This window comes from Toxotes jaculatrix, chromosome 9 (assembly GCF_017976425.1).
Source record: "Toxotes jaculatrix isolate fToxJac2 chromosome 9, fToxJac2.pri, whole genome shotgun sequence".
In the NCBI taxonomy this organism is placed as follows: domain Eukaryota; kingdom Metazoa; phylum Chordata; class Actinopteri; family Toxotidae; genus Toxotes; species Toxotes jaculatrix.
In genome coordinates, this window is record NC_054402.1 from 6,960,994 (window position 1) to 6,973,953 (window position 12,960).

A 12,960-nucleotide genomic window follows, 5' to 3' on the forward strand; every position below is an offset into this window, starting at 1 on the left:
AAAAGGAAGGGAATGTCATACCTCATCTTTTGAAACAAAAGACAGGATGTGTTTTCACTCAATCAGATCACTTCCAATCTCTTGCCAATATCTCATCAATATATCACAAGGGCAGCAAATAATCAAATTTGGATAAAGAATGCCCAGCACTACATATGTGGGAACCTGGATTTTGTTTGTGAAGGAACAGGGACAGTGCAGTGGAAAATGACTCAGAATCAACTAATAACGTTACATACTGTATACTTCATTCAAATCTCTGGAGCCAGCCGATATCAGTCATGTTCACATTTAGATGGCAGGCATTTGCAAGGGCCCTCAGGGATAAACCACCACCACCTTTTCATATCTTCACAGGTGAAGCCCTATTAATGTCATAAAGCACACACAGAACTAGAGTCTTCTTTATTCTCTTACTTACTAGCTTATTAATTGAACAATCTTTTTTTCCAGGAGTCTCATTTTGGTGATTTCATGCCTATTATATTTTCTATAATACTGGTTGAAGGTTGTGTGAATATGTAGCAGGAGCCTGCTGGATCACTGCCCCCTCATCCCACAGATGTGGGGTGCCGAAGAAATTGATTTCACCCGCGCCCCAAAAGGCTGCACGTGTCTTAAATGTATAATAATTAAAATAACTTCCAGCTCAATCATGGCCCTGCCTCTCAGACTCGGCCCATCACACTGGTGCGAGGGGCTATTTGCACCGGGTAATTGTGGTGGCTGAATCTGGCTTGTCCCAGGGGCTCAGGGAGGGTGGGGGGTATGTGGTAGAGTGTGATTGAATCTTTTGTCGGGTAGGTGAGCTGCACTAGGTCCCTTTTTCTCCCAGGAGGCTTTTTCTGACACTTGTCCTATTCAGCCCCCCTGAGCAGCGGGTGCTGGGACTGACAGCACTGCTCAGGTCCTAGTCTCTAAGGGACCCTGCTGCATCGATCACAGTCCAGCTTACTGACTGGACCGCTGCAGCTGCAGAGGCGATGTGCCGAGCTGGAGGAGGAGATGATGGGGGCAGCGGTAGTGGGAGTAGGAGAGGGGGAGAGAAGTCTGACACATGTCCAGATCATCTATCAGGATGTTACAGTCATCTAGGTGGATAGAGAAACTTTCACTGAATTGGCTGAACTTGTGGACACCAACAGCCACATAGTGTATATTCAGATTTCATTCAGTTTGACATGGGTTTGCCATCACTAGTGGGCTGATTGGAATGAAAGGTCATTATTGGCCCACACAAGTAGAAGTAAAAGTATTTTATTTTAAATTAAAAAATATATATTTATATATTGTAATTTCAAAATGTGAAAATTATATTAAATAATAATTAAAAGAATTAGGAAGACTAAAACATTATTTTTTCTAGTGACCCAGAACTCTGTGCCTGTTTGTTGTTAAATACAGATAATTTCCCCTGATTACATTAATTTAGCAATTAATTAAATGACTTCAACTTTGTACACCCTTAAATTATGTCATTGTCAAAATTATTGATTGAATGATGAATATAGTGATTCCCCCACCAGTATTTAGGAAAAGATTGAGGGTTTTGTATTGGTGATCAGAGCATTTCAGAAAGCCCACTGCTTTCATTCTTGAGGCACCATTGTGGCAGTACTCAGGGTCAGCTGCAGGTGTCGTGAAACTCCCCTCACTAACCTCTCCCCTGGCCATCATCAATCATGTGACACATGGGATGAAATCAAGTGGCTCGTCTGCCATCACTAGGCATCCCTGCATTTACATGACAATTCAAACAGACCTCCCTGCTAGCAGATGTGCATCATAATCACTGTGCTTGTGTTCAGGTTTGGTGTTTATTTGTACAGAAATCCCCATTAAGAAATGCAGCTTATTTACTGGTAAATTAAGATCACCGGTCAGAATACCATTCAGGTATTCAGTTTTGGTTTTTTTTTTGAGACAGATGATATATTTAATCAATTAAACCAATTATTTTTTTTTTAATCTGTCATTTTGTAGGTGACTACCCAGCCCCACGAGCAGTTCTGACGGGTCATGACCAAGAAGTTGTGTGTGTGTCGGTCTGTGCAGAGCTGGGCCTGGTCATCAGCGGGGCCAAAGGTTAGTGTGCTTCTTTGTTTAATAACAATGACATGGAGGGCAGAGAGGTCATGGAAACTCATGCTTTGAGCTGGCATGCTGGCACACATACAGTACTATAGGTGACCAGTCTATAACCCACATAGACCAACAGATATTCATTTCAATGAGCAGTCTATGTGCCCAGCTAAACAACATGCAAATGCCTCACGGAGATGATGGGACCACTCTGAGCATGCTCAGTAGTACTGTAGAAATTACACTGATTTTATAGACAGAATAATAAATTATTTTACACTAGCACATTTTGCTCACACTTGTATCTATTTCGGTTTGGCAGAGGGTCCATGTCTGGTCCACACCATCACAGGGGACCTGCTGCGTGCTCTGGAGGGGCCAGACCACTATCAGTGCCCACGCCTCATCTCAGTGTCCAGCGAGGGCCACTGCATCATCTACTACGAGCGGGGCCGCTTCTGCAACTTCAGCATTAATGGGAAACTGCTGGCACAGATGGAGGTCAATGATTCCACCAGGGTAATGTGACTTTTTGACACCAGTATACTCCATGAATGATATGGATGCATCTTTGTTCGTCTGAAGTCTTAAATACTTAAAAGATTGAAATAGTGGGCAGTACATGAGCCTTGATTTACATATTGGATAGACAAGTAAACAAATAAAATAAATAAAGATGCACAATGTTGTCAAAAAAAGCCAGGACGGGATTCAGTAACAGCAATCTCACACTGTGTGTTTATGGATCAAGTTCTTTACATGGCCTGGATCATAGTATACAGTCTAAAACATCTCTGCAGGAGAAAGTTAAGGTGTCCAGTGTGAGATATAAACACAAAATAATTGCATAAATATCATTTATTATATTAATTATAGTAAAAATAATACAATAATCAGTCTTCAGTTTATCCAAAACTTTAATTGCACTTTGCGACTGCTTGTCATTCTTTACCATAACAAATGTTGGTCATCCAATTGTGTACATAACCATTTCTCATTAAATAACAACTTCTACATGGTGCAGAAAGAAAACTTTCCCTAGAACAGACAATAGAAGTTAAGTTGGAAGTGACATGTTGATACTGTCTCTCTCCTGTAGGCAATTCTCCTGAGCAGCGATGGCCACAATCTGGTGACAGGTGGGGACAACGGTGTGGTGGAGGTGTGGCAGGCGTGTGACTTCAAACAGCTCTATATCTACCCAGGCTGCGACGCTGGCATCCGAGCCATGGATCTATCACATGATCAAAGGTCAGAGCGGGCAGTTGTGTGGTAGTAACGGTATGGTAAGCCACAGGAGAGAGTCAGCTTATACAAAGAGCCATCTTGATGAAATGTCTCCCACTTACCATATACAGTTACACTTACTGATTTAACAAGGACCCCTGATGAGGTCAATCCAGGTAATAGACATTATCTATACCTCCTTTTCCGATAAGGGATAAAGAGAAGCAAACTAAGACTTTTGAACATCTGAAATTAAAACAAACTGCTAGACATGTCCAAATGGTTTGTACGTTTTAGTCTATGATACTCTATGGCTCTATTTCCTTTGCAGAATCATTGTTTGGGCTTGTGTGTTTACATGCTTGCGTTGACTGCATGCATACGTGGGCTTCTATGTGAATCTGTGTATCTTTGTGTGCATGCACATTTAAATGTTCCCACATGTCTTCGGTTCTGTACTGATTGTGTAGGTTGAGGTAAAAAGCCTGGCGTTGCCTGTGTTTCATGGTTGTCAGTGTATATTTTAGTTAGTGGAATATCCACCATCCCTTTCCTGCAGTTGCCATAGAGACAAAAAATTATGAGGGTATCTTCTGCAAATGCACTTATTTTGGATAAATAGACAATAGCAAGTACACATGTGTACGGCACAAGCCTATCGGCAGGTCAGCAGCATGTTTTTCCTCAATGTTTGCATTCTGAAAGATTCGTCAGGAGTCATAATGGGTGCCTGGATGGCGGCGCAGAGGCGACAGTGTTCGCTCTGGGGCTATAAGCCTGACGTCATCATGTGACCCTGGCAGTCAAGAGAGGTTAGAAAGTCTGAACAGTCAGGCCGCACTTCACAGCCACCAGCCAAATCACCCTGCAGCCCAAAACAAAGGCCTAGTTCTTAGACAAATAAACTAAACTCTGCACCATGACTAAGTGCACAACCTGTTAAGGTAAGCGGAGGATATACAGATAGGGGAAGAAGTTTGTCAGCGGATTTTCATTTAATTTTAGTGTAAACTAAGCATGACAATAGTAATCATATTAGGGACTAAAAATATGAATTTAAGGACTCCATGCTATTTTCTTTTAACATTTCTTCCATCATCACTTAACAAATCACTTAAATTAAACATTTTAAGAACCCCTTAATTCAGCTATAGTCTCTTTCTTCAATAGATTGACATTAGGTAACTCAAGTGAGCCATGCTCTGTAACACCATTGACAGAGGGGCATTCTGTCACAGCTCTGTTCATTGTGCTTGAGCATTTAAGCCCTTGGGGTGTAGCACTATAAGACGACCCTGTGAAATCAGCTGCTTTTCCTACATACCAGCCAGCCATGGACACAAGGGCAAGGGGTTGCAGAAAGACACAGGGAGAGACTCAGTAGTCTACTTCAGTTGTCAGTGAAACCCTGTAATTTACTGTCACAGCCCCGATGACCTACTGTGATCATTTAATTCACCACGATGGACATTTTAAGAAAATGTTCACATACAGGAAAATAATCTTACTTTTTAGTGCATTAGTGTTTTTTTTTTTTTTGTTTTGTTTTGTTTTGTTTTGTTTTGTTTTTTTACATTTTTCTGAAATTGGGACTTAATGTTACCTTTTCATGGTTCTGCTGCTCCTCAGGACTTTGATCACGGGCATGGCCTCTGGCAGTATCGTGGCATTCAATATTGATTTCAACCGGTGGCACTACGAGCATCAAAACAGGTACTGATGAGACAGATCCACACAGCAGAAGGCAAGTGCGGAGGGTTAAGAGGAAGAAGACCTACCACCCAGTGACCAAACTGTGCTGCAGAAGACCCACAGAGCATGAAGGAGATCCAGTGGGCCAGAGAAAATCAGCATGGTGTCGCTAATAAAGAACAAGGTATGCTTACATGCATTCATCTGGCCTCTTGTTCAGGTGAACTTGTTACCATTTGTCTGTTGCCAAACAAGCTCAACACATTTTCTATTGGTTTTCATGTCTTACCTGAGCACCAGCTGAAGCATTTCCCCAACTTAGTCGAGCAGGTCTGCTGTTCTGGACAATGAGAGACTGAGATAAACTTAAGTTAACAAAATTACACAGGTTAGGTTTAAACCAAACTTAATGTAAGCTTTTAAGCGCCTGTTTCAAACTGTGAAAGTGCAAAACAAAACGAATCCTCTGTTATGAACATTTATACAACATTTGTATGACAGATACATATCTCGGAACACTTTTCTAGGGAAAAAAAAGTTAACCTGTAAATATGGACAGTGTAAAGTGTTTCTTCCCTGTAAAGGTTGAGATAAAGATATAAATGCTGTTAGACTAGCCACCATGTTACCAACATTTTAGTCATGTGAATCACATATAAATGTTCAAAATGTCTTCATCACACTTCAGATATTAGTTGGTTAGTAATACATGTATATGGCCATTGTTTGCTCATTGTTATTAACAGTGGTCAAATGTATGTAAAGAGACAATGTTCATTGTTAATCTGTTGTGTTTGAATGTCTATATGGAAGAAAAGTCGAATTCAGTGTGATCTTAGTCCTTTGTGAAGTATTTGTTTTTGATTATGATGTCAGCAGAAAGGATATTGGATATTTCCATACTTGCGTTAAATTGAGGACTATTTTGTTTATTTATGGTAAAGAATTAAAAATACTCACCAAGATTTTACAGTGATTCAAGTGGGACATTTGCAACAGCGGTTATCAATCTTTTTTGTTTCAGTTTCTCCTAAAAACATATCCAGATGATTAAATACTAGATTTGTTGGACAGTTTCTCATGACTGTTAACGTGTTTGTGGTAAAGCTGTAAGACATTTTGTAAAAAGGCAGTGTCATTTTTAAGACATTCTACAATTGCAAACAGTAATCTGCGCATCTCACAGTTCAGTTCAGTTCAGCCTTTCTTTGCTCAAAATGTTTGCTCATCCATTTAAAATCTGTGAAATCATGAACAGAAGTTCATGCTGCAACACCATGCATTGGTAAGCAATATTATGACTTAGTTGCTGAAAAGGTTTTCAGCTGTGTGACAATAAATGATCTGATGATGAACAGGCAAGAGTTCCTAAAGTGACTGTGGTCTATTTTTGGTGATATGAAAGAAATCGGGTCTGCATTTAATTGCTGAAATGAGAAGTCGGTCGCTGTGAGCTGACAATTTAAAATGAACAAAAATATGCAAATGGTTTTGAGTTTGCATTCTGTTTTACAAGACACCACCCGACCCAAAGCTGAAGTTTTGCATGCTAAGAGCTACTGAAGGCATTGGGTTTATTTTGCTTTCCTGTGAAATCATTTTAATTAATGAATTTACACTTCTTAGACAAAAAAAAAATCATTTTGTTAATATCTTGGCATTAAGCAGTGCATTTTGATTTTATCTAACATTTTAATATATGTTTTGATTTGTATTTCAAATTGTTTTTGCATATGTTTTGGAAGCGGTAGGATACGTTAAGATAAGATTATGTGATTATATCAAAATTAATAACTAGATTGAACTGCTATCATTTTTTTGTTTTTAATAAAAGTGAAAAAATATATGAATTTCAGGGGTATTTATTGTTGAGGTTTTACTTATAAACTGCCTCTAAAATATTCATGCATTTTTTAATGCTTTCCCAATGTGACGTAGGTATGACTATATCTCAGTGAATTAATACCATAAATGAGTAACTAAAGGTGGAACTTCACTGAACTTATGCACAGTGTTTGGTTATACTGCCATCTGCTGTCTGGAATTGTTAATCTGCAGCAAGTTGTCTTGCAAGAACAGTTAGCCACTGAGATAAGCTGACTCAGGTTAATTAAATCTTTTTTATTTCCAGGTTTGGTTTCTTTGCAGAGTACATTGTTGGAAGTTTACTTTTTAACGGTAACAGTTATTTTATCATGAACTGAAGGGTATTACTGGTTTTTCCTCATTCAGGTTTTATAATGTTCTTACATTAATGGAATATGGATGACTATAATACAGCATTCACATTCTCTATCTGCTTCTGCATAACACTGACATTCCCAGTTGTCTTTGAGTAGCATTTTGTCAAACTGTATATAAACATTACATGTCTTTCAGATGATGAAAAACAGTATCTTGAAAGCCAATACATTCCCAAAAAGTCACAATCACAGCTCGCTTTCTTTGTGCTTTTTGATTCACCCACTTCAATCAAAAACTTAGAAGCCCTTTAACAACAAAATCAATGGAGTGAAAATTCTGTTAAAATACGTATATACAAGTCTTAACTCAGCTGTGGTATGTCTATAGTCTGCCTTAACTGAACTGCATTCACCAAGACAGCATGTACAATGACAATAGAAATGGTTTGATATCTGACAGGCGTATATCGAATAGTAAAAGACCAGAACAACTGATTTCGGATGCATATTAGCAGACATGCAGGTTACAGTCTCTGATGAAAGGAAGGGGACATTCGCATCTATGAATATTTGGTCTCTGGTGAACCAATGTATGAAGTGGTCAGAGGACATCCAGTACATACAGTTTAGAGACGTCTCAGTCATGTTGATCTTGATCTGTTTTTTTGGGGTTTTTTTTAAATTTCAACAAAAGTACTGACTGAATGAACAAATATTAAAATAATGGATTTTACTGGAAGCACTGCTATTTAACAACAATTAACGTGTTTCTTATTTAAGAGTGTGAAAAAAAAAATCCATGTTGCAAAAGAGCTAATTGCCCCCTCTGATAGAGAAATGTGTCAGTTGGATACCAATAATACCAGAAATAGATCCATTCTCACATATTCCAGCATTGCAAAGGACAAATTTGATACTGTGCTCATTGGGCAGTACACCTAATTGCACTTAAATCCACATGTACCAAGGCAAGGTTTTACACATGCACTTACTACCAACTACATAGCACTGAGATTCATCAGTACCACCACCGAATTACAACCACACTCTCACAGACACGTAACAAAACTACTGCTTAAATAATCATCCTCAAGCACACAGGTAAGCTGGACCATCAACAGTCAAACATTAGTGCCCTTAATTCTCTAAGAGGCAAGCTACTGAGTGGCAGGACCATATTTCTCGTACACAAAAAAATCTGTCCAGTACAGATAATGCTTATGGTACAATATAGCAGCATATCTTTTCAGTTTCTTAAGTTCTGTTAACAGTATCTATGGTTTATGCACCAGAACCTTAAGTACCACAGCAAAGTAATCTAGATGTTGTATAGACTGATAGCAACAGTACAGACTGTTGCTATCAGTGTTGTATTGAGAGAGTTGTTGTTAAACAAGCAATCCTGTTTCTAAACGCGTCATAAAATAATGTAATTTAACATTTCAATGTTTTGCAATTACTCCATCCATTAAAAAGCTAAGTGCCTCGTGAAGCAGGCCGTCTTTCCTGCAGTATACAATATGAACCAGTAGAGGGCTCTAGAGTACTACAATGAACCAGTGCTTGCCATGTAGAAATAAGGCTTAAAACAGCTTGGTGGCTTTTTCAAAAGAAATGGGAAAATTTATTACAGATTGTTGCATGCTCTTTAGGTGTATTCTTTGATCCAAAGACGAACTGCCCCTTAATCTAATGAATGTATTTTGTAATTAAAATAAATGTACCATGACAGGGAAAAAATAAAATAGGTACAGGTAAATATGCAGTCTGTGAATGTCCAAGTCAGCAGACCGAACCCAGTGTTGGGTTTTTCCGTTTAGCACTCCACTCTCTCCTGCTCCTCCATGGAGGGGTGGACAGTGCTATGGCCTCTGAAAGGCTGTTAGAATGGAGAGATGGGCGAACGGACAGTGTCAGCCGAACCTGGGGAATAGTCTTCAGACTCAGAGGTGATGTCAGTGGGGGAGAGGCCAAGGTTGGCACTGTGGGAGGCGCCGGCACCGATACTGTGTGGGAGGTTGGGAGTGGACTTCACATCCTGGTGGCGTCTTCGTCGGAAAACTTGCTTCTCCTTATCAAGTGGCGTGGTCTGAGAGAGGGTGACAGCAGCAACTGTTAGGGCTCTCCACAAAACCACAAGGATGAGGAGCGGCATCCACTCGTACCTCACAGGCACGTGGAAAAATTTAGATGAGCCAGTGTGAGCATGAAATGTAACTGAAAAACTGCATCCTCTTGTTTGTACTTCAGCGAAGTACAAACAAGAGGTTAGGGTCTGCCAATGTCAGGTGCATGACGTATTTGTCTGTGACAGCACTTCTTACATCAAATAATGTGTTCAGTTTGTGAAACAAAATCCAGTTGCTCAATAGGCAACATGAACCTTCAAATGCATTTAGCATTGGGATGCATAACTTTTCTGAGCAGATAAAGTAAATAGCAACATAAACTACACAACCAGGCGAGAAGAAACAGCCACAGCACTAGTGAGATGAAGTACCATGATAAAGTGATGAATTGAATGAAGTAAATTAGGACAAGGAATTTAAATGGCTCCATTAAGGGGCAATGGGTTGAACCCTTTGGGGAGATGGGAAATGGAGACTGCCAGCACTTTGCCATGGAAGCACTGTATATTAGCACTATGCTTTGTCATACCTTATCCAGTACAATCCTGGATGCTGGTTGTGGTCCAAAGACCCTGACCTCTGGATGGTAAAGTCCTGGTCCAGGTTAGCAGAGAGATACGAGTGCAACACAGTTGATCACCTTGAACTCAAAGAATCACTAACCTGATAAGCATTAAGGTACACAACTCTACATTTATGTTATAACTACTAGTATGATAAGGAAAAAGAACCTGGAAAAGAAATGTCATGTCACTATCAACGGATGTTCTGTAAAATGTAAGAAATATCTCCATTTGGCTACTGACAACTGAACACTGGGCTTACCTGAATAAATTATTTATCTTTCTGCCGATTGTACAAATCAAACTCAGCTTTGAAACTATTCAGAAAATCACATTTACCAAAACCTAGTCATTGTAGGCCAACTGTTATTTATAAGATCTCCTAACAACAGTGCTGACAGTCCATCTAAAAGAGGATGAGAGGCCAGAGCGCACACAGGAAGACCACGTAGCAAGAAGCAGTTGGATGAAATGATGTGTATATAGCAGGGAAGTTGCCAATTTATAAAATTATAAAAAAAAAAAAAACACAAAGACATACAAAACAAAGAGGTCGATAATTAATTAGTTTGCTGCCTTCCTAAAGCAGATAATGCAAGCTTCAACTTGCAACAACAACAACAAAGGAATTTTAATGAAATCCAAAAATAATGATAGAAAATTTTTGCACACATCAGGAACTAAGCAAGTGCATATGATGAATGCTGTGGTTCAAAATTCAAAACTACAGGTTTTTCAGTTTTGAATGACATCCAAAGCATCATTGCTAAAGCAAGAATTTAATGTTTAATTCTGATGCAGAACTGCATGCAGTGTCAGCATGTGGATGAGTGCAGATCAGTGCTTACTGTAATGACTGACACTCCTGCTGTGGTGCTGTTGAGCTTTGGCCTGGTGTTGAAGTGCTTCTTGATCTTTCCAGCCACAGGCAGCTGGTGCTCATTCTCTGACACACCATCATCCTGGAAAATACAAAGAACAACGCTTCAGCAACTTTACCTGCTGTATCACACTTTAGATTGCTTCTTAGCTGTACTAGAATGTACACAGGTGATTCTGCTGAAATGACAGACTTCAAAATGCTAAACTTACATTGACCCAGGGGTGATCGAGCACCTGTACAGCCGTGTATCTCTGATCCACCTCTAACTGCAGCATCCCAGTGATCAGAGCCTAAAGAAATGCATATTAGAGAGTCACTAGTACAAAATTTTAATAATGTAGTCTGAGACACCACAGCAACAGACAACTGACAGATTCTGGTGTCTCGCTTTGAGCAAAAAGATGGCAGATGAGGAGAGCACTTCAAGACACAAACCTTGGCAGTATCAGACACATTGTCCCAGTATGGTGCAGGGAATTCAAGCTGGCACCTCATAATCAGTTCAAAGAGAGCCTCCTGATCCTCACCACTGCTGTAGAAACCAAAACAAGTTTTATATGAAGTTCAAAATAGGTTAAACTTAATGGTCTATAATGGGACAACATACTATGGGTCCTTTAATGTTATTTAAACAAATTAAAGGTTGATATGGTTAAAATGTCATACTAAGTAAGTCTCCTGAGGCAGGAGCACATACCCACGGAATGGAGGAAAGCCACACAGCAGTATGTAAGTGATGATACCAGCTGCCCAAATGTCAACCTTGAGGCCATATCTGTAATTGAAGGGCAGATATCAGGTATCAGAGGGATTAAACAAATCTGCAAGTAGCAATAGCTCACACGAATTATTGTAGCAGTTTTTGATTGTGATTCTGATCATTGTTCTTTCACCACAAATGTCACAATAGTCATGTCTCAGATGATGTAACTCCTCTGACTTACCCTGTCTCAGCCACGATTTCTGGTGCTACGTAGGTGGGTGTGCCACACACAGCATAGAGGGGCCCGTTGACAACGGTAGCCAAGCCAAAGTCACCTAGTTTCAGAGATTTACTACCATCGTTGTGCTCATAGACCTGTGTGAAAGAGCAGGGTCACCAAAAAACATTCCTTGCTGGGGTAAAGATTCTATTAATGAGCTTGATGTGACAATAAAAATTAACACTAAATACAAAAGAAGAATATCATTCAAATTCATTTGAGATAGAAAGAAAAAAGACAGCAACTCAATTAAATGTATATTTTTCCTTAAATCATCATTATTATTGAATGTATTATATAACAAAGAGAAATAAACAAAAACTGTAGTTGTGAGTTCACTGTGAGAAAGGCATCATGTTTTAGTCTGAGCTTCTTCTTTTGCTGTTGTGAATATATGTATTGTATTCATTCAGTTCAGAAATATTTTGTCTTCTGCTTTGAAAACTACATGTCAGAGCTAATAGAAAACTTAGATTTAGGTCATACTTCACAGGTGGGATGTGTTAAAAACATGAGTGCCAACTGACCACAGTGAGATAATGATAAAAACATCGGAGCTGTGTATTGTAGTAATTTTATTTCATAATTTCATTTATTTATCCTATATACGTTTCGAGCCTTAATGTAGTTAGCTTTAAATGCAAGCTTGTACATATGAAATTCAGTGAAAAGTGACACTGGGAACAGGCAAGCAGATTAATTGAGTACATGGACTATTGAGGAGTGAAGCTCCTCTCAGTGCCAGTGAAGAAACTTTGCAGAGTGATACTTACCAACAGGTTTTCGGGTTTTATGTCTCTGTGAACAATATTGAGACTGTGCAGGTATTTGATGGCACTTGCCAGATTGAACAGCATACAGCTGGCATCTCGTTCTGTGTATTTGTTAGAAGAGGTGATTGCATCAAAGAGATCACCCCCCTGGAGAAAGAGTATTTGGGATGTGAAAGCGTACCAGTTGCTAGTGTACAGCTATTTTAAAGGGCTGATGCAGCTAACAAAATATGTCACAATAAGCCCTAAAATATAGGTTTTGCATGTCAGCTTTGAATTTCTTTGAAAGAATCAACCAGTGTATAGTACCTTAACCAACTCGATCACAAGATAAAGATCACTCAGGGTGTCCATTTCTTCAATTAAAAGTACGATGTTGGGATGTTTCACACGTCGAAGGATTGACACTTCATTCTGGATCATGTGCTCCTGGGTAAAAAAGAAA

At 39.3% G+C, this 12,960-nt stretch overlaps 2 protein-coding genes across 11 annotated transcripts in view; one reads left to right on the forward strand and one right to left on the reverse strand.

Moving 5' to 3' along the window:
- nbeab (neurobeachin b) overlaps positions 1-6,510 on the forward strand; it is a 181,204-nt gene extending 174,694 nt beyond the window's left edge. For all 5 annotated transcript variants that reach the window (XM_041046640.1, XM_041046639.1, XM_041046641.1 and 2 more), the window contains 4 exons: positions 1,984-2,085; positions 2,405-2,601; positions 3,182-3,333; positions 4,939-6,510. In XM_041046640.1, the coding sequence (XP_040902574.1) occupies positions 1,984-2,085; positions 2,405-2,601; positions 3,182-3,333; positions 4,939-5,029 (542 nt within the window). In that variant the 3' untranslated portion in view covers positions 5,030-6,510. The remainder of the gene's footprint in view (positions 1-1,983; positions 2,086-2,404; positions 2,602-3,181; positions 3,334-4,938) is intronic.
- Positions 6,511-9,066: 2,556 nt separating this feature from the next.
- Positions 9,067-12,960, reverse strand: part of dclk1b (doublecortin-like kinase 1b) — a 49,663-nt gene continuing 45,769 nt past the window's right edge. For 4 of the 6 annotated variants that reach the window (XM_041046671.1, XM_041046670.1, XM_041046669.1 and 1 more), the window contains exons 8-15: positions 12,825-12,944; positions 12,516-12,662; positions 11,704-11,837; positions 11,457-11,534; positions 11,195-11,291; positions 10,969-11,049; positions 10,725-10,838; positions 9,067-9,273 (exon numbers count right to left, since the gene is read on the reverse strand). In XM_041046671.1, the coding sequence (XP_040902605.1) occupies positions 9,067-9,273; positions 10,725-10,838; positions 10,969-11,049; positions 11,195-11,291; positions 11,457-11,534; positions 11,704-11,837; positions 12,516-12,662; positions 12,825-12,944 (978 nt within the window). Of the gene's footprint in view, positions 9,274-9,842; positions 9,921-10,724; positions 10,839-10,968; positions 11,050-11,194; positions 11,292-11,456; positions 11,535-11,703; positions 11,838-12,515; positions 12,663-12,824; positions 12,945-12,960 lie in introns of all 6 variants that reach the window. The other 2 variants (XM_041046673.1, XM_041046672.1) reach the window with 2 other exon arrangements.